The sequence below is a fragment of the Hyaena hyaena genome, unplaced genomic scaffold (genome assembly GCF_003009895.1).
Source record: "Hyaena hyaena isolate Hyena2069 unplaced genomic scaffold, ASM300989v1 scaffold_100, whole genome shotgun sequence".
NCBI lineage: Eukaryota > Metazoa > Chordata > Mammalia > Carnivora > Hyaenidae > Hyaena > Hyaena hyaena.
In genome coordinates this window covers 1,569,175-1,593,613 of record NW_024080732.1, presented here as the reverse complement: position 1 = coordinate 1,593,613, position 24,439 = coordinate 1,569,175, and the positions used below count along the sequence as shown (strand labels likewise).

At 41.6% G+C, this 24,439-nt stretch overlaps 1 protein-coding gene across 2 annotated transcripts in view; it reads right to left on the bottom strand.

The window, feature by feature from the left end:
• HGSNAT (heparan-alpha-glucosaminide N-acetyltransferase) overlaps positions 1 to 24,439 on the bottom strand; it is a 44,637-nt gene that overhangs the window by 15,594 nt on the left and 4,604 nt on the right. The window contains exons 2-7 of one of the 2 annotated variants that reach the window (XM_039235639.1): positions 15,776 to 15,894; positions 8,796 to 8,932; positions 8,215 to 8,336; positions 4,872 to 4,941; positions 1,532 to 1,601; positions 732 to 841 (exon numbers count right to left, since the gene is read on the bottom strand). In XM_039235639.1, the coding sequence (XP_039091570.1) occupies positions 732 to 841; positions 1,532 to 1,601; positions 4,872 to 4,941; positions 8,215 to 8,336; positions 8,796 to 8,932; positions 15,776 to 15,894 (628 nt within the window). The remainder of the gene's footprint in view (positions 1 to 731; positions 842 to 1,531; positions 1,602 to 4,871; positions 4,942 to 8,214; positions 8,337 to 8,795; positions 8,933 to 15,775; positions 15,895 to 24,439) is intronic. The other variant, XM_039235641.1, reaches the window with a different exon arrangement.

Sequence of the window (24,439 nt, the reverse complement as noted above, 5' to 3'; positions counted from 1 at the left end):
TTTGTTCTCTATAGTTAAGAGTATGTTTGTCTCGCTTGCTCTTTTTTTTTAAATCCCTTTGCTCATTAGTATTGCTTCTTAAATTCCACATATGGGTGAAATCATATGGGATTTGTGTTTCTCTGAAGGGCTTATTTCACTTAACATCATACTCTCTAGCCCCATCCAGGTCATTGCAAATGGCTCTGTATACAGTTTTACACTTTATTTTCAGAGCTGGGTCCTGGCCCTCACTCTTCTACCTGAGCTCTGAAATAAAAACAACTTGTAGGACTCTGTGGATTTGCTACCAAAAGGGCCCCGTATTCAAGCTGTTCTGCTAACGGTGGGGAAAAGCCAGGACAGACACCAGTGAGGGCTGGCACTTCAGTTCCAGACAGGCACAGCCTCCCATCTGTCAAGCTGCTGACGGGACATGCGGGTGGGGATGGTCGTGGAGGCCCTGCGTACAGCTGCCTGCCCACAGGTGAATGACCTTAACTCAGCAGGACCTACATACCAGTGGAAACCGGTTCTGGCCGTACCCCTCGACTCCTCTCTAGCAACTTACATTTGCTATCATGACAGTTTTCGAGAAGGGAGAGGCCACTGATTTATTTTTACAGCAAGAAGTCTTGCCCACCCTAAAGGGAGAGGATATGTAAAATACCTTAAGTCAGACGTGTGTTTATGTATAAACATGTGATCCTGGGATACCTGTGCCCACCATGTCCCAAGGGAGCCCCACGTACCCCCTGAATGTGTCTACACAGTGGAGGCGCGGAGGCGAGGTGGGCGGACGCCATGCTTCTGGTTGAGTTTCTCCACCGAGCGAGTCTGCCCTGCTTGGAGACCCTAGCTCCTTCAGAAAAACGGGGAGAGAAACATGCCAGTTCATAATGCTAGCGAGTAAATGTCAATGACCTGTTTTTCAGGGAAGAAATTAACAGAATGGAGAGCTAAAACTCATCCTGAACAATCCTTTAATTTGCTTTTGTAGAGGTCCCACCCAGAGGCTTAGTTTTTCACATTATTTGGTTTCTGTGCCATCTGCTAAGCCTGCAGCTCCCGTGCTGATCGATGACCACGAGGTACCTGTCCATGAGTGCATCTGGCACCAGGCTACAAGTATGTCCACAAATGGGCAAGAGAATGTCCATAATGGATTTAACACAAATAGTAAGTTCAAACAGCACAGGAGGCCGGTGATTTGTAGATTTCACATGGATGTGGACATCCATTATGCCTTTTGTTTTAATCTTGACACCCTCTCCCTAACTGGATTGGTTCAACGGCGCTGCCTGCAGAGTGAAAAAATGTCTCCATGCCTTGCATGCCGACTCCCTAGGAAAGAGAAGAGGATCCTGCCCTTCTCAGAAGTCGGAGAGAAGGCTGCTTGCTCTTTATTAAGGATACAGAACACAGGGCCTGGCCTTCTACAATATAAGTAACATTAATTAAACCAGACAATAGGTATTACTAAATAGAGAATTATAAATTCCAAATCTAGAAAACGACCCAAACCACACATGATGCATTCTAATTAACTCACAGAATTGATTAGGCGATCAGTTTCTCGTGAATTTATTGCTTTAGAAATCCAATTATGAAAGTCATCCAAACTGTAAATAAATAAAAAGCTCAGTTAATTTATTTCCTTTGGCAGAATTTTCAAAATGATTGGATAGTACAGTAAAATAAAATTAATTTGAAGTTCATATTCTATACAAGTCAAAGAATTAAATAAACATTTTAGGGGCTCCTGGGTGGCTCAGTTGGTTAAGCGGCCGACTTCAGCTCAGGTCATGATCTCACAGTTCGTGAGTTTGAGCTCCCGTCAGGCTCTGTGCTGACAGCTCAGGGCCTGGAGCCTGCTTCAGATTCTGTGTCTCCTTCTCTCTCTGCTCTTCCCCTGCTAACGCTTTGTCTCTCTGTCTCTCAAAAATAAATAAACTTTAAGAAAATAATATTAAAAAAATTTTTAAATAAATATTCTAAAGTATCATTCTGGGAGGTCAATCTTACTTCATCCAGACTCCCACCCCTACCCCGTTTCCTGCCTAAGATTGATTATTTTAAAGAATCTCAGACATGGTATCATTTTATCATTTTAGTATGGATCTTTAACAAATTAAAGACCCTTTTTTAAAAAAACCAGTACTACAGGGGAACCTGGGTGGCTCAGTTGGTTAGGCGTCTGACTTCAGCTTAGGTCATGATCTCACAGTCTGTGGGTTCTAGTCCCACATCGGACTCTGTGCTGACAGCTCAGAGCCTGGAGCCTGCTTCAAATTCTATGTCTCCCTCTCTCTCTGCCCCTCCCCCGCTCACTCTCTGTCTCTGTCTCTCAAAGTAAAATAAAGACATAAAAAAAACCCCAAAAAATAGTACTACAGTTCCATTATTACATTTTAAAATATTATCAATAATTCCTAATATCACCAAATAGCCAGTTCAATGTCTGTCTCATAAGTTTTTTTCTCCAGTTTATTTGCTCAAATCAGTATCTAAACATGAACCACACATTTAGTGCACGTATTATTTCTTCTCATTTCTCCCTACAACTTACTCTTCTTTCTACCTCATTCAACACTGGTAACATCAAAACCACATGAAAAACATTAAAACAGAGACATCTAAGGAAGGGTGAAAGGAGAACTTAAGATATTTAACAGTTTGAATTTTTTAAATGCTCTTAATTTTCTTTTTTTTTTAACTTTTTGTTTTAATGTTTTATTTTTGAGACAGATAGAGACAGAGCATGAGAGGGGGAGGGGTGGAGAGACAGGGAAACCCAGAATCCGCAGCAGGCTCTAGGCTCTGAGCTGTCAGCACAGAGCCTGATGCGGGGCTCAAACCCACGAACTGTGAGATCATGACCTGAGCCGAACTCAGGGGCTTAACCGACTGAGCCACCCAGGTACCCCAAAAATGTCCTTAATTTTCCTGTACATCCTTGTCTTCCCAATGAAAGGCGAGAGACTCTGTATTCTTACTACTGCCTCAGTCTTCTGGTTCAGACAGACCTAAGCACCCTGGGACTCCCATGGGCACGCTGCAAAGTCATAAGCAAGGGACAAGGGACTCTTGCGTGTCAGCAGAGCATTCTGTCTACAAGGCTGCAGAGGCAGGAACATATGTGATTCCAATTCCACAGTGGAGTGAGGTGTGATTTCTCCTCCATGCTAGAGCTCAAGATCAGCAACCAGTTACTTTAGAAAGTGAAGTCACAGACCCATTCATATTGAAAGCACCAAATAAATACATTGTAATAAACTGGAACAGTATCTGCATCTTATCTTATCAAAAGACTGACATGGGGCGCCTGGGTGGCTTAGTCGGTTAAGTGTCCGACTTTCGCTTAGGTCATGATCTCGCGGTTTGTGGGTTCGAGCCCCGCGTCAGGCTCTGCGCTGACTGCCGGCTCAGAGCCTGGAGCCTGTTTCAATCTGTGACTCCCCCTCTCTCTGACACTCCCCTGCTCATGCTGTCTCTCTCTCTCTCTCCTAGAAATAAATAAAACATTAAAAAAAAAAAAAAAAAAGACTGACAAGGCAATACCTTAATTCAAAGAAATAAAGCCCCTCTCCTGAAAGTACCCAAAAAGCAGTTAAGTGAAAAATAGGCTTCTGAGCAAGAAGCAGTCCTTTTACCCTTCCAGACCCTGGTATTTCTGGGATGCCCAAAGGGAAGAGGGCCAGACTGCACAGACTCCCCAAAGCGCCTGGGTTTCCCTGAGCTGGCCGACTTACACTAGGCTTTCTCTGTTCTAGTTTGGATATGGCTTACCCATAAAATCTTGTGATCCTTCAGTTTGTGAGTTCGAGTCCCACGTTGGGCTCTGTGCTGACAGCTCAGAGCCTGGAGCTTGCTTCAGATTCTGTGTCTCCCTCTTTCTCTCTGCCCCTCCCTCCCTCACGCTGTCTCTCTCTCTCTCTCTCAAAAATGAGTAAGTGTTAAAAAATTTTAAAACAAAATCTTGTGACCTTCTTGAGGCCATAATCGGTGGAGTATTCAATCAATCTTATTTCTTTAAAAACATGAAAGAACTTTCCTTTGAAAGGTGATCCTGGATCTATTTTTAATATTTATTTTTGAGAGAGAGAGAAAGACAGAGCATGAGGAGGGGACAGGCAGACAGGGGAAACACAGTCTGAAGTAGGTTCCAGGCTCCGAGCTGTCAGCACAGAGCCTGACACAGGGCTCAAATTCACGAACCACAAGATCATGACCTGAGCTGAAGTTGGTTGGATGCTAAACCGACTGAGCCACCCAGGTGCCCAGGACTGGATCTATTTTGCTTTCTTTCCTTTTTATTTTTCCAGTCTACTAATTCACTTTCACTGGACTCACCATTAACCAGGCAGATGGAGGAGAAGAAATCCCCTCGCCAAGCTGCCTCCCCGTCCTAAGTGGGGCAAAGCAAGTCCATGCTGAGGTGTGGAGGTCCAGCACCCCGTCTCTATCTCTGTGCCAGATGCCCAGCTGGCAGGAGCCGGGATGCGGGACCTCAGGGCGGCGGAGGCTCAGAGCCGGAGAGGGGACAAAGAACACAAGGGGGCAGCCGCATCCTGAAATCAGCCCAGGCCTCTCCCGCTCACTACAGAAGCAGGCTGTGAGATTCTTTCTGGAAATAATGACTTCTCAAGCATCTTCTTCTGTTTTTTTCAGCCATTTGGGAGGACTAAAGTTATCATTTCCCGGAAGTCAGTGACCATCTCTTACTGTACATTGATTGGTCCCTGATACCCAGGACTGGACTGGGCATGGAGGACACAATAAGCATTCATTTAATCAAAGAAAAACAGTCACTTAAAGGGTCAAACTATCCTGAATATCCTTTTTCTATACTCTACTCTCCCCATATGTGCCCTCCCCTAACATCTGCTTACCTCATTAAGAACCTGAGAAAGGAGACTGCAATGACGATCGCCACACCAACAAGAAAAGCGACACACACAGCTGGAAAAATCAAAGAAAACATGGTATCACCAAAGTGTTATCACAAGCATCGAAATTGTCATGTCACTGTATTTCATCTGTAAGTGAAAAATGCAAACAAAAATGGAAACAAGTAAGAGGAAAAGCCTATATTCTTATGCTAACTTTCCTATATTCCTATAAACGACAGAGAACATTCATTGTTAGGGGAGTGCTAATTTTCATTGTGAAAAATACCAAACATCTACAAAAGAACAGAGATTTGTATAATAAGCCCACACATACGCTTCACCTAGATTCTAGTATTATGAAGATATTGTCACTCTCGCTTCATCTATTGCTACTCTCCCTCTACTTTTATTTAAGTTTATTTATTTACTTTGAGAGAGAGCATGAGTAGGGGAGGGGCAAAGAGATGGGGAGAGCAGGCGCTGCACTGTCAGCTCAGAGCCCGATGGAGGGTTGATCCCACGAATGGTGAGATCATGACCTGAGCCGCAATCAAGAGTCAGACACTTAACTGACTGAGCCACCCAGAGGCACCCCTTGCTAATAGTACTTTTAAGCAAATCCCAGACATCATGTCATTTCCTCCTTCCATCTTCCGTATGTATCTCTAAAGCTCAGACCTCATAAAAGACCTGTCAGCATGATGCAACTGAGGCTTCTATAGTAATCTACCAAGAAGGCATACCCTCTACCTAGTCCTGACAAAACAAGTTGCACTTTGCAAGCAAATGCAAATAACAAAATAACTGGCCAGTCCTCTTTCAAAGTGTCAAGGTCATGAAAGAAAAAAAAAAAAAAGGCTGCAGGCTGCAGAGATCTGACAAATAAATGGGCTCTCTCAAAAATAAATATTAATAATAGATCCAGGCCTGACAGATCACCTTTCAGAGACCGCATCTGGACAAAAAGGCGGCCTTAGAAGGGACAGCTGGAGAAGTCTAAAAGCCTACATACATCAGTTAATAGCACTATACCAATGTTAAAGTCCTTGTTTCAATCAGTACAGATGGGATAATTGTACTGTGATTACATAGTTTAGGGAGAAAGTTATATGGGAACTCCTTTTTGCAACGTTTCTTTTAAATTGAAAATTATTTCAAAATTAAAAGTTTCTTAAAAATGGACCTTTTGTTATATCATCATAATGTCATTAACAATTCTCTGGCTAACACTGCACCCATATTCCAATTTCTCTAGTTATCTCAAAAATGTTTTTGTCTCTCTCTCCTAGAAATAAATTAAAAAAATATTTAAAAAAAAAAAAAGGGGAGGCGCCTGGGTGGCTTGGTCGGTTAAGCATCCGACTTTCGCTTAGGTCATGATCTCGCGGTTCGTGGGTTCAAGCCCCGCGTCGGGCTCTGTGCTGACTGCCAGCTCAGAGCCTGGAGCCTATTTCAGAGTCTGTGTCTCCCTCTCTCTCTAACCCTCCCCTGCTCGCGCTGTCTTTCTCTCTCTCTCTCTCCTAGAAATAAATAAAAAAATATTTAAAAAAAAAAAGTTTTTTGTAGTTAGTGTGTTCAGATCAGGATCCAAACAAGGTTCCCATTTTGTATGTGGCTGTTATGGCTCGTTAGTTGCATTTAGTCATAAGCAGCCATTGAGTTGCTTGAAATAAGTCGTCTATTAGCACGTCTCCTGTTCTAGATCTGTCAGTATGTTTCCTCATGGTGTCACTGGATTTGTTCTTCTATCCTCCAAATGTTCTGTAAAGGGGAAATTAACTGTGAAACAGGCTTTACTAAAAGAAGTTCAACTTTTCTGGGCAAGAATGTCCAGTGTCTTTCCCACTGCACCACATCAGGAGCACCAGCCATGACTGCCCATTTGCCCAATGTGCGTGGTCAGCTGCGGGAAGTCTAAAGTGCCCCTCTCCTATGATGCTTTCATCCACTCATGACTTCCGCCTACATCAATTCCTTCATTAAGGACTACGATATATTCTGCCATTCTGTCACATGTATTAGCTGGAATTATTCCCTAAAGAATTTACCTTCATCATCTTGGACTACGTAGTTATCCTAAAATACAATTAAAACAGGAAAGGAATGGGATGCTTTGGTGGCTCAGTTGGTTGAGCATCTGACTTGATTTTGGCTTGGGTTCCAGGCTCGTGGGATTGAGCCACACATTGGGCTCTGTGCTGAGCGTGAAGCCTACTTATGATTCTTTCTCTCTCTCCCTCTGGCCCTTTTTCCCCTGCTCGTGCTCTCTCTAAAATAAAAATAACACAACTTTTGGAGTGCCTGGGTGGCTCAGTTGATTAAGCGTCCGACTTCAGCTCAGGTCATGATCTCACTGTTCATGGGTTCGAGCCCCACGTTGGGCTCTGTGCTGACTGCCAGCTCAGAGCCTGGAGACTGTTTCAGATTCTGTGTCTCCCTCTCTCTCTGACCCTCCCTGATCATGCTGTCTCTCTCCTGCACTCAGAAATAAAGTTAAAAAAAAAAACATAAAAAAATTTTTTAAAAAAATAAATAAAAATAACACAAAAACAAAACAAAAAATGGAAAAGGCAGGATAAATGCTTAGATCTTTCCTTTCAATTGACACTTTTAAGTCACTCCAGTTAACAGGAGATGGTTCTTGTTATCTCCAAAGGCAACCAAAGTATTGGTTTTGTTTAGGGAAGAGGCTTTGTTTTTGGCTTTGTTTTTAATTTACTTCTTTATTTTGAGAGAGAAAGAGAGAGAGGGAGAGGGAGAGAGAATCTTAAGCAGGCTCCATGCTGTCAGTGCACAGCCCAACTCATGCCTCAATCTCCGAAACCATCAGATCATGATCTGCGCTGGAACCAAGAGTAGGATACTTAACCGACTGAGCCCCCAGGTGCCCTGGGCTTTGTTCTTTTTACTTTCATAACGAACTCCTTGGTTTTTGCATATACAATGTGTTTCCATCAATGACATTCCTAACAATTTTTAATGCTGTCCCATGTTAGCCCTTTCATTCTTTTTTTTTCTTTTTTTTTGGTTCTTAACATTCTTTTGACCTGACCCTACAGTCTTCAAGGATTTCCAGTTTGTTCCCATTGCATTAACTTTGGCTTATTTATGCTTCATAATTAAACTAAATAACATCTAGCAGAATATGCTGGTCATACAATTTTCTTATATATCACATAATTTTCTTAGTATACACTAATGACACAATAAATACACCATAACTAAATAAGACAGATAACCTATTATTCAGGTTTTAAAATACACAAAGTGTCACAAACAGTACTCAAAAACTAAAATCTTTGAAATACAAATTTTAAAAAATTAACAAAGAGCATATACGTACGAAGGTTACTGTCAATTGGATTCTTATTGACAATTAGGTCACAAGCAACTTCACTGACTCCATTATGGGCGTGCTTTACCAAGAGTGAATAGTTTCCAAATTCTCCAAATTTATATTCCAACCTATAAAGATTTGGCAAAATTGAGACATGGTTAGATTAGGAAATAAGGAGTTGGATTATGGTAACGTCACCAAGGCAGAGTGATAGGCATTTCTGAGTGCAGACCAGGAAAGGTATTTTATTTTTTATTTTATTTTTTTTAAAATGTTTTATTTATTTCTAGGAGAGAGAGAGAGACAGCTTGAGCAGGGGAGGGTCAGACAGAAAGGGAGTCACAGACTGAAAAAGGCTCCAGGCTCTGAGCTGGCAGTCAGCACAGAGCCCGACGCGGGGCTCGAACCCACGAACCGCGAGATCATGACCTAAGCGAAAGTTGGACGCTTAACCAACTAAGCCACCCAGGCGCCCCGAGATATTTTAAAAATACTTTATTTTGAAAGAAGGAAAAGCTGAAAACCAAATAGGGAGGAAAAAATAGAAAATGCAGGTGTCGGCAGGTCACATCAAAGCAGGTACGAACCTACAAACTTCCTTGTCTTCCATGGTGTCATTAAGTTGCAGGATAGATCCATGCTGGGTGCTCACAGCAACCGCTGCAGTGCTGGGCTTCCCGGGTCTTCCACTCCAGGAAACATTTACCAGAACCTGGAACGAGCACTGTGAAGCAGAGGCATAAGCGACTGTCAGAGGTGTTTGAAAGTCCACTGGCCGCTGGAGCACATGAACACCCACCCACCCAGAATCCTGGGGTGACTTTTCCTTCATACTTACAATGTTTTTTTAAGTTTATTTATTTTCGAGACATACAGCGACAGAGCAAGTGGGGGAGGACCAGAGAGAGAGGGAGACAGAGAATCCCAAGCAGGCTCCATGCTGTCAGCACTGAGCCGGATGTGGGGCTCAAGCTCACCAAACCGAGAGGTCATGACCTGAGCTGAAACCAAGAGTTGGATGCTTTAAGTGACTGAGCCACCCGGATGCCCCATTTTCCTTCATACTTATAAAAAACCTTTTGAATTCCAAAAAGTTAGATAAAATTTGCCTATAGAACTATGTGTTATCATACACACTTTATTCATTAGGTAAATTTTTCACATAAATAACAAATACAGCATATATTGCCTTGCATTCCATTGTGGTACATATTATTTAATGACTAAATTTCCACCATTCTACCTAATGTGCATATTTAAAACTTTTAATGGTTGTATTAAATACTAAAAATGTATTTAGGTTGCTTTCAAAGCTTTTTTTTTTTTTAATCTTCTTGTGTGTAATTTATATAAATCATGTTTTGAAAGATAAATATAGAGGCATCTGGGTAACTCACTGGACTAAGCAACCAACTCTTGATTTTGGCTCAGGTCATGATCTCATGGGGTTCATGAGATCAAGCCCCATGTCAGGCTCTGAGCTGACAGCACGAAACTGCTTGGGATTCTCTCTCTCTCTGCCCATACCCTCTCTGCTTGTGCTCTCTCTCTCTCAAAATAAATAAATAAATATTCAAAAAAGATAAACATACAATATATACAACTATATTTATAATTTGTTATACATAATTTATATAACATACTGTTTTCAAAGATCTATACATGATGTTCTTTTTAAAAATTTATTTATTTTGAGAGAGAGTGTGTGCATGGGCGCATGTACATGCAGGTGAGGGGCAGAGAGAATTCCAAGCAAACTCTACACTATCAGCATGGAGCCTGACTCTGGGTTCGATCTTATGAACCATGAGATCATAACTCGTGTGAACATCAGAAGTTGGACACTTAACCGACTGAGCCAACCAGGCATCCCTTCACATGATGTTCTTATCCCTTTAAATTCTTTCCCTACAATAAATTTCTAAAAATGACATTATTGGATAAAAAAAATCATTTTAATGGTTCTTGTTATATGTGCTCAAACAGTACTCAGATAAAAATTGCAATATATTTGCTCCTCATTAGCCTTACCAGGATTCAAAAATCTTTCTTCTTTTTGTTCATGTACTAAATATTTACGACATCACAGCATTAAGATTACATTTTAAATTATTAGATTAAATAATACTTTTTATGTTTCTTATGGTGTGAACCATCTGTTAGACACCAAATCCCCTTGAACATAATCTTAGAAACACATCTTCATATACTTCAATACTGAACTTTTAATTATCTCAAATATTTCCCCTTTCTAGTGCTTTCCTCTTCATCATGTTATATTCTGTTTTTAGTTACAAGTTTTTAATGTCATACAGTCATAGTAATCTGACTTATTTCTATTACTTCATTAGTTTAGAAATGTATTCTGCCTTTCTTAGTACTGTGGAGGTTATTTTAACTTGAATCCATTTGGAGAATTTGACAAATGGTATACAATGATTCTAGATACCTTCCCCATGGCTTTAGTTACAATATGTTATGTTAAATTCTCTTAGATTTTACTCCTTATATTTACTGTGGTGCACTGGTCTTTGTTTCTCATTTTTGGCTACATAAATGGTTGTGACTCTGTAATACATCTTATCTGGGACAGCTAATCTCCATATTGCCTATTCTTTTGGGCCATCCTTTGATCTTCTTGCTCATTTCCTTTTTCCTATCAATGTGGGAATGGTTTACATAGATTCTATAAAGTAGCCACTGATATATTAACACCAATTGTGTTAAATGTATAATTAATTTGGGAAGTACCACCATTTTTCCTGTTCAGTCTTCGTATCAAAGCATATTGGCTCTCTCTCCATTTAACCTATTATTTTCCCTCTAAAATGTCATCAATGTCTTTATGTATGAATTCTCTTGGTTTCTCAAGAATAAAAATGTCATGATAAATAAATCTTTCAATATTCTAACTTATTCTACTTGATAGAATTTTATTTAAGATTTTTGCATTCACACTGATTAGAAAGTATGACCTACATTTCTCTTCCTCTTTGCCAGATTTTAAGATTATCACCCTATCTATACTGCAGAATAAATCAAATATCAAGTCATCATTTTGGGGGGGTACCTTATATTTAGGTTAGTTTATATAAAGTGAGAATTATTTATTATTTGAAAATGTAGACAAAAGACATATTCTTTTTTTTTAATTTTTTTTTTTAATGTTTTATTTATTTCTGAGAGAGAGATAGCATGAGCAGGGGAGGGTCAGAGAGAGAGGGAGGCACAGAATCTGAAACAGGCTCCAGGCTCTGAGCCAGCTGTCAGCACAGAGCCCGATGCAGGGCTCAAACCCACAAACAGTGAGATCATGACCTGAGCCGAAGTCGGACGCTCAACCAACTGAGCCACCCAGGTGCCCCAAAAAAGACATATTCTTTAGATGGAGAAATTCATTAGAACTTTTCAGCCTTCCATAGTCCTTCCTTCATTCCTTCCTCCTTTTTTTTTTTTTTTTTTTTTGAGAGAGAGAGAGCACAAGCAGAGGAGAGAATGCCAAGCACAGGCTCCATACTCAGCACAGAGCCCAGTATGAGACTCAATCCTACAACCCTGGGATCATGACCTGAGCTGAAATCAAGAGTCGGACATTCAACTGAATGAGCCACCCAGGCACCCCAGAACTTATGTTCTCAATCTCTTGAATCAATCTTCGTATCATATTTTTTGAAGGAAATCAAGTTTTGAATTTCAAATTTATCAGCTTATAAACTGTTCACTGGACAATAATTATCTTAATTACAGTGGTTACACATACCCTAATTTCTGATTTTACTAAGTTCTATTACTCTCTTACATTTATCAATAATCTATCAATTGTGTAACTTTTATTTTAATTTTTTTAACATTTATTTATTTTTAAGAGAAAGAGACAGAGCATGAGGGGGGGTAGAGGCAGAGAGAGAGGGAGACACAGAATCTGAAGCAGGCTCCAGGCTCTGAGCTGTCAGCAGACAGTCAGACGTTTAACCAACTGAGCCACCCAGGCACCCCTACCCCTTACTTTTAGTCAGCTATAATAATTACTCATAGTTAACATTATAATACTAATCTTCCTCCCATTTTTGTTTTCTTTTCACAAGTACACACAGAAAGCACTTGCTGACACATTACAGGGATCTTTAGCTGTCTTGAAGCTATGAAATCTAGTCTACACATTTTTTAATGTTTATGTGTTTTTTAATGTGTATGTCTCTTAAATGTTTCTACTTTAAGGAGAGGAAATTCTCATTTAGCCAAATTACTGATCTCCAGGACATATCTTCAGCTGGTAAGCCCACCATTCCCAGAGATTTATTATCTGGCTTATGAAACGAATTATTATAATTTGCATTCCCTTAAATACCTATTTCTGTATTTGCTTAAAGATTTAAAAATTATCATTAATGTTTCAAATTTAAAACAGGTTATGTCTCGATGTCATTTTCTGGTTGTTTAAACTTTACAGGCTCATAAAGTGTCGTTCCAATTTCCTGACTATAAAGTCTTTTCTGGAATTATGGGACATTTTCTAAACTATGTTTAAATGAAAACTCTACCAACCCTTAACACGTTTTCCTAAAACAGAAATATCTCCACGCTCTTTTAAATAAATTACCAGTTTTTTTTCCCCCCCGAGCTGGTCTCAGGTAGCTAATTCTGTTTTTTGATTCTTTATTCTGTCACCAGGATCCCTGTTTTGTATCAATGGTTTACTGTTTTTATCCTAAAGATGCATTAGTTGCCCTATGGCTAATTCCCGGCAATGCACTCTTTTTTCCCCCTTCACCTTGTTCTGTAAATGTTAGGCCTTTATTGTCTTTTTAGAAGACCTTTGCTCCTTCTCTGAATTATCAGTGATTCTTGTGGCTTTGAAATTCAGCTATTATTGATATTTTTTTTCAAGTTTCTTTTAGGTCTTTCACATAGACTGATAAATCTTTTGTCTTTGCTATTTTGTTTAACACTACAGATTTTCTTTGCTTCATATGACTTTGTAGGGCTCTCAGGGGGTTTAATCAAACAGAGCAGGGATAATCCTTTGCCTCTTCAGCTGGTGCCCATACTGGGGGTTTGGTGGTTTGTTTGTTTTAAAGCTATTTATAGTAAACAGGTCCCTACACAAGACAGTCCCTGAATTACTGTGGTTCGATTTATGGTTTTTCAACTTTATCACAGTATGAGAGCAATATGCATTCAGTAGAAACTGTACTTGGAATTCTGAATTTTCATCTTTTCCTGGGGTGGCACTATGCAGCAGGACCCTCCTTCACGACGAAAGGGAGGGGCAGGGAAGCAAAGCTCAGTCAGCCATGCAACCCCAGGGGTCAGTGACTGGAACGCTGTGGGCTAGTGTAAGCCTTCTGAGCATGTGCTATGAGGTTCAGAAAGGTCCCTGTATTCAATGCATTTTTGTCTTACAGTATTTTCAACTTACCGGTATTGCAATCCATGGAGGAAAATCTGTACACTAAAATTCCTCCTCTGAAGGTGGTACACTGAAGTGCTCAATTTGAAAAATAAACGATTGGGACCTCATCAAGATTAAAAGCTTCTGCACAGCCAAGGAAACAACCCAGAAAACTAATAGGCAACCAACGGAATGGGAAAAGATAGTTGCAAATGACATATCGGATAAAGGGTTAATATCCAGACTCTATAAGGAACTCACCAAACTCCACACCCGAAAAACAAACAACCCAGTGAAGAAATGGGCAGAAGATATGAACAGACACTTCTCCAAAGAGGATATCCAGATGGCCAACAGACACATGAAACGATGCTCAGCATCACTCCTCATCAGGGAAATACAAATCAAAACCACACTGAGATACCACCTCACGCCAGTCACAGTGGCTAAAATGAGCAAATCAGAGAACTCTAGGTCCTGACGAGGATGTGGAGAAACGGGCACCCTCCTACACTGTTGGTGGGAATGTAAACTGGTACAGCCCCTCTGGAAAACAATGTGGAGGTTCCTCAGGAAACTAACAATGGAACTCCCCTATGACCCAGCAATAGCACTGTTAGGAATTTACCCAAGGGATACAGAAATGCTGAGGCATAGGAGCACATGGACCCCAATATTCATAGCAGCACTCTCCACAATAGCTAAAACATGGAAAGAGCCTAAGTGTCCATCAACAGATGAATGGATCAAGAAGATGTGGTTTATCTATACTATGGAATACTACATGGCAATGAGAAAGAATGAAATCTGGCCATGTGTAGCAACATGGATGGACCTTGAGGGTGTTATGCTGAGCGAAATAAGTCAGGCAGAGAAGGACAAATATCATATGTTTGCACGTATAGGAGGATTAGGAGGAACTTGACGGAGGAACAAGGGGGAGAAGAAGGGGGGAAATGGTGGAGGAAAGGGAGAGAGGCAAACCATGAGAGACTCTTGAATGCTGACAAAAACTGAGGACTGATGGATGTGGGGGGGAGGGGGAATGGGCATGGAGTTGGGCACTTGTGGGGATGAGCACTGGGTGTTATGTGGAAACTAATTTGACAATAAACTATTTGTAAAAAATAAATAAATAAATAAATAAATAAATAAATAAATAAATGAAGTGCTCAATTTGGAAATGAAGATTTTATTTTACCTGGAAGAGCAGCCTTATACCTAAAAAGCAGCAAGGTCTAGGAATTGTACCTTGAGATAAAATAAACCCTTTATCAACAATTGAGCAAAGGAGGGGCGGGAAAAGGAGAGAGAGACAAACGAAGAAACAGACTCTTAACCAGAGAGACCAAACTGATGGTTATCAAGGTGGGTGGGAGATGGGTGAAACAGGTGAAGGGAATTAAGAGTACGCTGATCTCAGGGTGCCTGGGTGGCTCAGTCGGTTGAGTGTCCAACTTCAGCTCAGGTCAATGATCTCTCGGTTCATGGGTTCAAGCCCTACATCAGGCTTTGCACTGACAGCGCAGAGCCTGCTTAAGATTCTCTGTGTCTCTCTCTGTCTGCCCCTCCCCTGCTCCTTCTCTCTCTCAAAACTAAACAAACATTTTAAAAAATGTTTTTTTTAAATACACAGATCTTGATAAGCACTGAGAAATGTACAGAATTGTTGAATCACTGTATTGTACACTTGAAACTAATATAATACTGCATATTAACTATACTCAAATTAAAATAAAGAACTTAATAAAAATGAGTAAGTCCTTTATCATCAGGAGGGCAGACCCCTGGAATAACTGCTATGCCTCAACCTGCGCTTCCCCACTGTCCTCACAACCTTGGCCCTTGGAGAATATCCAGGTATATCCACTCCTTCCCTCTCTGGGAGGGTTATGTGTTAGGCAAAGGAGTAAAATAAAATATGGTCTATCGCTTCCGCTCATCACTAAGAAATGAATTTTCAAAAGATGGGTGGGAGGAAAGATAAGAGACTGGTGTTGCTCATTGCTAGGCATTCTCTCTGATTATACATCTTCTGGTTCTTTATACAGCCTGTTTGTTTCCTTACCTACGAAACTGAAGTTAACAAGCGAAGGGCTTTGGGTATGAGAACACTGAGGACCATATCAAACAGCCCAAAGCAAACAAAACCATGAGCATGAACATAATACCTACATGGTAACAGCGTTCAGAATTCCAGTAGACAGTCAGGTTTGTTCCGTGTAGTTCGTTATGGATGAGCAGCAAAGCTTGGTCCATCTTAAGATCTACATGCTGTTTTTTATCTAAATCTGCTAAGAATTAGAAAAAAAAGTTTTAAAAAACAGAAAAACAAAGCATCTGAAAGACACATAAGAAACAAAGAGCACCTGTGTCAACTTCACAGGGGTGCTTCTTGAATGCCTGCACTCCAGGGTTCAGGGGTCTCTCGTCCCTTACTCTGTGAACATGACTGTGCTTGCACACAGGTGTGTGCATGAGAACACACACACACACATGTGAGCATGCGCGCGTGCGCGCGCACACACACACACACAGAGTTACCCTCTTTGTACACATGCCTCTACTATAAACGAGAATTCAGTTAACATCATTCACGTCCTGTGTGTACCCAGACCATGTAGGACCTTACATTCATCACGTGCTAAAGTTTGACAAGCACTCAATTTACTAGTTTCATGTATCTTCCACTTGACAAAATGTCAACCTCATGAGCTGGGTACTTTCTCCATTTTGCAGATGAAGAAATAGAGGCTCACAAGCATTAGATAATTGCATGTGGCCAGAGTTCTGCAAAATCACTGTGTGAACCCAATTTGTATGACTCCAAAGTCCAAACTTTCTTCAATCATGTTACCCCCCTCCCAATCCCTCCCGAGCGCAGCTCAGAAGTCAGGACACTGGGTCAGCAGGGCTCTGTGGGGATTGGCATGCCCTTCAAAGTTTGAGATGCTCTGCCTTCTACCACTTTGGTTGGACTTCTGAATCTCCTCCTGGCTGCCCCCAGAAGAGAGAACATGAACCTCAGTCCAAAAGGAGGAAGACCCACCACTCCAGAGTCCCTAGGCTTAGAGCTCATCACTTTACTAGATGCTCTTAGGACGATCTAAGGACACACATTCTACATTTACACCTGCCACCTTGGTAGGCAAACAAAGAGAACTATTATTGGCTAAAATGAAAGCAAAATGTTTCATTTAGACCAACCTCACCATTTATACTGTTATACTGTATGAAAGAGAAATTAATTTGCCCTCTAGCGTCCAGGCCAAAAAAAAAAAAAGAGAGAGAGAGAGAAAGAGAAACTATTTAATAACACAATAAGAAAGGTAATAACCTAGCCTCTTTTATTTTGTAATATGAAAGCTTACTTCAGGGCTCCCAGGAACTCCTGCGAATGGTTAATTCAGGAAATTCTTCACTGTAGGCAGCCTAAATCCCTCAGTTTATTATTTTTAAAAAGTATGTGTTTATTTAGAGACAAAGTGCACACACAGAAGCAAGGGAGGGACAGAGAGAGGGGGAGAAAGAATCCCAAGCAGGCTCCACTCTGTAAGCACAGAGCCCAACATGGGTCTCCATCTCAAGAAACATGAGATCATGACCTGAGCTGAAATCAAGAGTCAGAGTCAGACACGTAACTGACTGAGCCACCCAGGTGCCCCTAAATCCTTCATTTTAAGGTTTACCCCAATTTACCCTTATTTAGCTCTCGGTAAATACAAATCCCACAATATATCACTCTTAACAATCTATTCAAGACTGTTCCCCCTCTAGGCTAAAGAAAGTTATATCCATCACTTTCTCTGTTCTTTGCTTCTGGAGAGCTTCTCCTAGTGGAAGCAGTGTTTGGGACTAAGGGTGTAACACGGTGGGTTAAGTGTCTGGACTCCAAGTTAGACCAATTTCAATTTGAATCCCACCCTGTCTCAGCTTCCTCAACAATAAATTAAGCATCCAAAGGTTCTACACTCAATTTCCATTGTGGGATGAAGGTTCCCACACCACCAAGCAATTCTCAGGCACCAGCTGGGTGTCCTACAATTCAACTCAATTCTGACACTATGCACCTGGAGACAGTGTCAGATCCCGCAGATAGGGGCTCAGTCCCACACGCCTTCAGATGTCAACCACCAGCACAGCGTCCCACCTGTGCTTCTGACTGACCAGCTATGGATTGGAGGTTCGTATGACCCCCTTCTCACCCTCGATTCATTTAATAGAGTGGCTCACGGAATTCAAACATCTTACTACTAGATTACTGGTATATCAAAAGCTCTCCAAACCCCCTCCTTTGAGTTTTTATGGAGAGTTCACTACCAAGGCAATTGATTACACCACTGGTCGTTTATGACGGATTCAACCTCCAGCTTCTCTCCTTTCCCCAGATCCTGGCTGTAGGACTGACAGTTCCAACTCTCAAATCACAGGGTGGGTTCTCCAGGTCACCAGCCCCAGCCTCCAATGCAGGCCAAAGGTCACCTTGTTAACATCACAAGGGACACCTTAGGGGCTCTCTCCACTGCAGAAATTGCAAGGGGTCTAGAAGCCCCTGTGCAAGAAACAGGGATGAAAACCAAATATATTTATTTCTTGATATAAATCACACTTGTAACAGCATGTCCTTCACAGGACTGCTGGGAAGGCTAAAGTTAATAATATATGGAACGTGTTGGCACAGAATCTGCAACAAAGCAGGTGTTCAACACATGCTAATTACAACGTCCAGGCCACATCTAAGCAACACAGAGCTTCATTAGGGTCAAGAACAGACGGCTGAATATTTTTCAGTTTCTTCTTTTTTCATGTAACTTCATTTCCATTTTCTTCCCATTTCCTCTTTTTTTCCACTGTAAGAAATGATGCTACCTACATCTGAAAATTAACCTGTTCTCCTTTTGACATAATTCCTTAACTTCCAGGAGCGAAATTTTACAGATTTTTAAAGTGTTTGCTCTGCATTGCCAAAATCCTCTCCATTTTAGTTGTGATTTATAATGACAACTGTGACCGTGGGCTCCCAGGTGATACAAATAACTATATACTCAACATGTACCAGGCACCAACAGCCCTGTGAACAGCTACTGCTGTGTCCATTTTCTGGATGAGGAATCTGAGGCCAAAGTCACCCACCATCCACCAGGATTTAAGCTGCAGCCAGTCTGACCAGCACCTGACCTCTGTTGCCAGTCTCCTGAGAGTAAATATTTTTCTCCTTCACTTTTTAGCCTGATATATAGAAAATCTAATTTTCTTATTATTTTAGCTTTGAAGTAACGATTAGCAACTTTGAGATGTTTTCCAAATGTTTATCATCAGTACTTTCCTTTCATGTGAATTGTTGGGATGTTCATTTATTTAACCACTTAATCCCCAATAGAAAGGAGACAGCAGACCCAAAATGGAGTCGCTTATGCTACACCACACCAAGACTTAATATCTTTCTTTTTTTTAAAATGTTTATTTATTTTTGAGAGACAGAGAGAACACATGGGCATGTGTGGCCGGAAGAGGGGCAGAGAGAGAGGGAGACAGAATCCGAAGCAGGCTCCAGGCTCTGAGCCGTCAGCAACAGACTCCAACATGGGGCTCGAACTCACAAACTACGAGATCATGACCTGAGCCGGAGTTGGACGCTTAACTGAGCCAGCCAGGTGCCCCTAAGCCCCACCAAGACTTATCTAACCTAACCTAACCTAACTGCAGCTTCAGCTTCTGCCAGGAATGTGACCTTCAACCAGGCAACCTGGAACTTCCCAGTGAGCACCAGGAGGTAATCCCCTGACAGGCCCCTTCTGTTCCCCTTAGGAAGGTGACCTGGCCAAAAACAATCCATTTTTATGAAAAATTTCCTTTTTCCTTTCCCTTTCTGCCTTTAAAAACTCCTTTTCTGCAGCTCAGTGAAGTTCCTTTCTACACTATTTGCTAGATGATCTTGAAATTTACTCAGTTAAATTTTTGTTCTTTAACAGATTTGGTGGCAGTGGGGGGACTGAAGGAGACTTCCAACGGCTTGGGGGGAAATGAGAAACGTGAGTGTGGTACCCCACAAGCACTCTGAGTTCACAGTCTTCCTCACCAGGTCCGAGAGCCATGGGTAAGTTCTCTCTTGGTTCTGTGCTCCGCTCTGCATCAAGCTCTCAATCTAATTGGCTCTTCAGTCTGCAATCCCAGAGTTTTTGAGTGGAAAACCCCAGCCCTTAATCCTGTCCCAAGATCTACATGGGAACTGTGGGTAACGGTGCGCTCCCTGGGGAGCCCCCAGTCTGTAATCCCCATTTGTTGGGGTTTGCTGGTCTGACCCTTGCCCCAGCCCGAGGACCCACAGGATTGCTGCTGGCGACACAGGGCCTTCTATTAGCCATTTCACAGAAACTTCCACTCCCCAGGTTTGATTCAGACTCAACGCTGGGAACTGTTGGCATTTCAGTCTGCAGTTCTCTGTCGTTTTGGAATCCCCCTCCCCCAGAGGCCATGTCAGGAACTGCAGGCCGCAGTGGCAGTTCTCCGTTTGTTTGGAATCAGTCCAGGGGTCCCCATTCTTTGAGGTCTGCTGTTTGCACACTTTCCCCAGTCCCCAGTTCTTTGGTTATACTCATGTCCAGTTTCAGTTCCTCAGATACTACCGCTTTCTGTTAATGTGTGCATGACATAAGTTAATTGCTAATAGGAATCATGCAGGCCAAAAGAATCACAAAAATTGGTGAGCACAAGTCAAACATTTAAGAGCTCTTAGAACACTTACCACTTAGCCCAAAGACACCTGGGTTAGGATGAGCCGGTCACAGAACCAATTAGGTTGGCACTACATCACCCACTAACCTCGAGAGAAATTCTGCACAAAGAGGTGCACCGTGAAACAGCACACAACCTCAACCCCATCGTTGCACATCCCTCTTAGCTACTGATCTGGCTCTAAGAAACTCTTCATCAGTTGATGATGCATCAAAACCTTTTGATATTTTTAAAAGTTTATTTATTTATTTTGAGTGTGAAAGAGAGAGAGACAAAGTGCATGAGTGGGGGAGGGACAGAGACAGAGGGAAAGACCGAATCCCAAGCAGGATCCACACTGTCAGTGCAGAGCCTGAAGAAGGGCTTGAACTCACAAAACCTGAGATCATGACCTGAGCTGAAATCAAGAGTCAGATGCTTCCTGACTGAGCCACTCAGATGCCCCCAAACCTTTTGATATTTTTAATTCTTTTTAAATGTTTGTTTATTTTTGAGAGACAGAGTGCAAGCCAGGGAGGGGCAGAGAAAGAGAGAGAGACAGAATCTGAAGCAGGCTCCAAGCTCTGAGGTGTCAGCACAGAGCCCAGTGCAGGTCACAAGATTGTGACCTGAACCAAAGCTGGATGTTTAACCCACTGCCACCCAGGCACCCCTAAACCTTTTGGTATTTTTAACAAACTTCCTCAAAATCAAACTCTAAATGAAATCTTTTTGACCTTGAACCCACTTTGGGTTTTCCAGATAGTTCCTGGAATATCTCAAAGGATATCTTTTCTCTTTATAAAAGGGAAGACGTTAGACTAAATAGGTTTATTTGGTATGTTAAATTACACGAGAGGCATTGTCAAACAGGGGATGCTAAGTCTTCTTAGATTATATTTGTGTGCATATGTTATTAATATAAGTCTTCCAAAAACTATATGAAATTCCTGAGGATCTAATAGGTATTGATTTAATGGTAACATTTCTAATTCTAGTTACTATCTTAAAATGTATTGACAAAAATAACCAAATTTCCTTTAGTTATTTTCCAAAGGTTATTCCTTTGACATTACAATGTCAATTCCATTGTAATGAACTTTCATCAACTCTAACAACAGACATTTTTGGGCTCCTGGGTGGCTCAGTTGGTTAAGCATCCGACTTCAGCTCACGTCATGATCTCACAGTTCATGGGTTCAAGCCCCGCATCGGGCTCTGTGCTGACAGCTAGCTCAGAGCCTGGAGACTGCTTCTGATTCTATGTCTCCCTCTCTCTCTGACCCTCCCCTGCTCATGCTGTCTCTCTCTCTCTCAAAAAGTAAATAAAGGGGCGCCTGGGTGGCTTAGTCAGTTAAGCATTCGTCTTTCGCTTAGGTCATGATCTCGCGGTTCATGGGTTCGAGCCCCGCGTCGGGCTCTGTGCTGACTGCCAGCTCAGAGCCTGGAGCCTATTTCAGAGTCTGTGTCTCCCTCTCTCTCTGACCCTCCCCTGCTCACGCTGTCTCTCTCTCTCTCTCCTAGAAATAAATAAAAAATATTAACAAAAAAAAAGTAAATAAAAAAACATTTTAAAAATATGTTAACAACAGACATTTTAAAATCCTTTGTCATTTACAGAGAGTTATTGCTTTTGGTAAGATGCTTTTCAAAAGCTTCCTGCAAATGTGTTTCATATTCAGAGAAATTTATGGTAAAGAATCTGACAAGTACTGTAGAATACAGGTTTCTGATAACTTTCAGATCATGCAACTGAAGTAAGAATTTCCAGAATTAGTGGAAAAACAGTATTCAAGCAGAAAAAGAATTAATAACATAGGGCTGAATGAACCAAGGAGGATAATTTCAATTTTTATGACTTCTAGTTTAAAACTGCTGGCTCCCTAACATTCTGCTTTTCCAGATTTTAGGTAATCTTTTTCTCTTTTCTCTTAAGGTATCAACTATTTGATAAGATATACCTTTGTAAACAAAGATGAAACACTTAGTTTTTCTCCCGACGTGATTCTTCCAGAATTGGGAAGCTCTTGAGTATTCTTTTCATGGCAATATAGTTAGTTATTTATATAGATTCAATGAGAGTCTAATCCTTATAACCAGATACCATTGGAAACAATGGCCATATTACTAAAGCTTTGACCAGCAGGTCATATTTGAGAGAGATATGCATAGACTCAGATATGACCAAGCTGCTTTAAAGAACTAAGGCTGACTTTACAGAGCCACTAAAGCCTCTTGGAAAGATTGACTTAACACCTTGCTAACAAGGTCCCAGCAAAGTAGTAATAAAAAGAGCTTATATGGGGGCGCCTGGGTGGCTCAGTCAATTAAGCATCGGACTTCAGCTCAGGTAATGATTTCACGTTTCATAGGTTCAAGCCCTGCATTGGGCTGTCTGCTGTGGGCCCAGAGGCCACTTCAGATCCTCTGTCCCCCTCTCTCTACCCCTCCCCTCACCTCAAAAATAAACATTAAAAAATATTTTTAAAAAGAGCTTATATGGTCCAAAAATAATATTTTTTCTAAAGAGGGGAGGGCACCTGGCTGACTCAGCTGGTAGAGCATGCAACTCTAGTTCAAGCCCCACAATGGGTATAGAGCTTACTTAAATAAATATTTTTTTAAAAAAAGAAAAAATGCTATAACCATCTTTTTTAAAGTTTATTTATTTATTTTTGAGAGAGAGAGAGAAAATCCCACACAGGCTCTGCACTGTCAGCACAGAGCTAGCTGGACAGTGGGCTCAAACTCATGAATCTCAAGATCATGACCTGGGCTGAAACCGAGAGTCAGATGCTTAACTGACTAAGCCATCCAGGTGCCCCTATGTGGTCAATCATCTTGCTGCACTTAAGAAAATAATCAGGTGGGGCACGTGTGTGGCTCAGTCCATTAAGCGTCCGACTTTGGCTCAGGTCATGCATGATCTTACAGTTCATGAGTTCAAGCCCCGTCATTGGGCTCTGTGCTGTCAGCTCAGAGCCTGAAGCCTGCGTCAGATTCTGTGTCTCCCTCTCTCTGCCTCTCGCCTGCTCATGCTCTGTCTCTCTCTCTCTCAAAAATGAATAAAGAATAAAAAAAAATTTTTAAAGAAAATAACAGGCAAAGTTTAATGCAAACAAATTAGTTTTACTATAAAAAATGAGGGTAATTGTAGAGAGAAAAAATTATGTTTACACCTCTGTCTATATTAAAGTCTAATCCTACTAATTGTCTCTGAGGTTGTTATGAATTGGACTGAATTCTAGTTTCCTCAATAATTTGGCTCAACTCTCCAAACTAACGTTTCCAGTTTTCTCCCACCCTTCTGAACTGGAATCACTAAGGAAAAAGACTGCCCTTGAACCTCCTCGGAAGGGACTACACCAGGTCCTCTTCACCACCCAGATGGCAGCCAGACTGCAGGGGCTTAGACCTTGGAGAAGCACCTCAGTGCTGAAGGAGGCTCCACCTGACACGTGGTCCTTTCCACGCACTAGAGACTTCCACATCCAAGTGAACAGGAAGAGAAGGAGCTATATCAAGGCAGACTACTTCCTCCCAAGATGCCAGATCAAGAACTCAACATGAAACCCTCCCGTCTTCCCTTTCTGTCCTTTACTCCAGCGCTGGCCAGAAGGAATGCCATTACCTGTATCTCCCAGGCCATTGCTAAGGTGGGCATCTCTAAGAATTCAGAATAACTTTCTATTTTAGGCTAAGAGGAAACCTACTTGACCCTCTGGCTTGAAAAAGCACATACAAACAATCCCAGTGAAATGGACCCATTACCAGTGCCACTATAGCGGGAAGTGATCTGTGCCCCAACAGAGTCTGTCTGTGGTGGGTTGTCATTGTGAATGCCTAGACAGCTGGGCAATGCCTCTTAGTTTAGTTAACTGAACTTTCCACAAATGAACTACGACACCTCACCGGTCCACTCTGCTGGATTTACACTGTCAAGTTAGAAAGGAATTACTGGGAGGCATTCATGACTCACACTCCCCTCCTTCGGCAGGGCCGTACTTCCCTAGGGAGGAGGAAGTGTAAATGAGAATATGATCAGAAGCCTCACCGTAACTCTTAAAGACCGTGCAGAATGCATTGCTAAGACAAGAGCTGCCCAATAAAGATCCTTAGACTCTG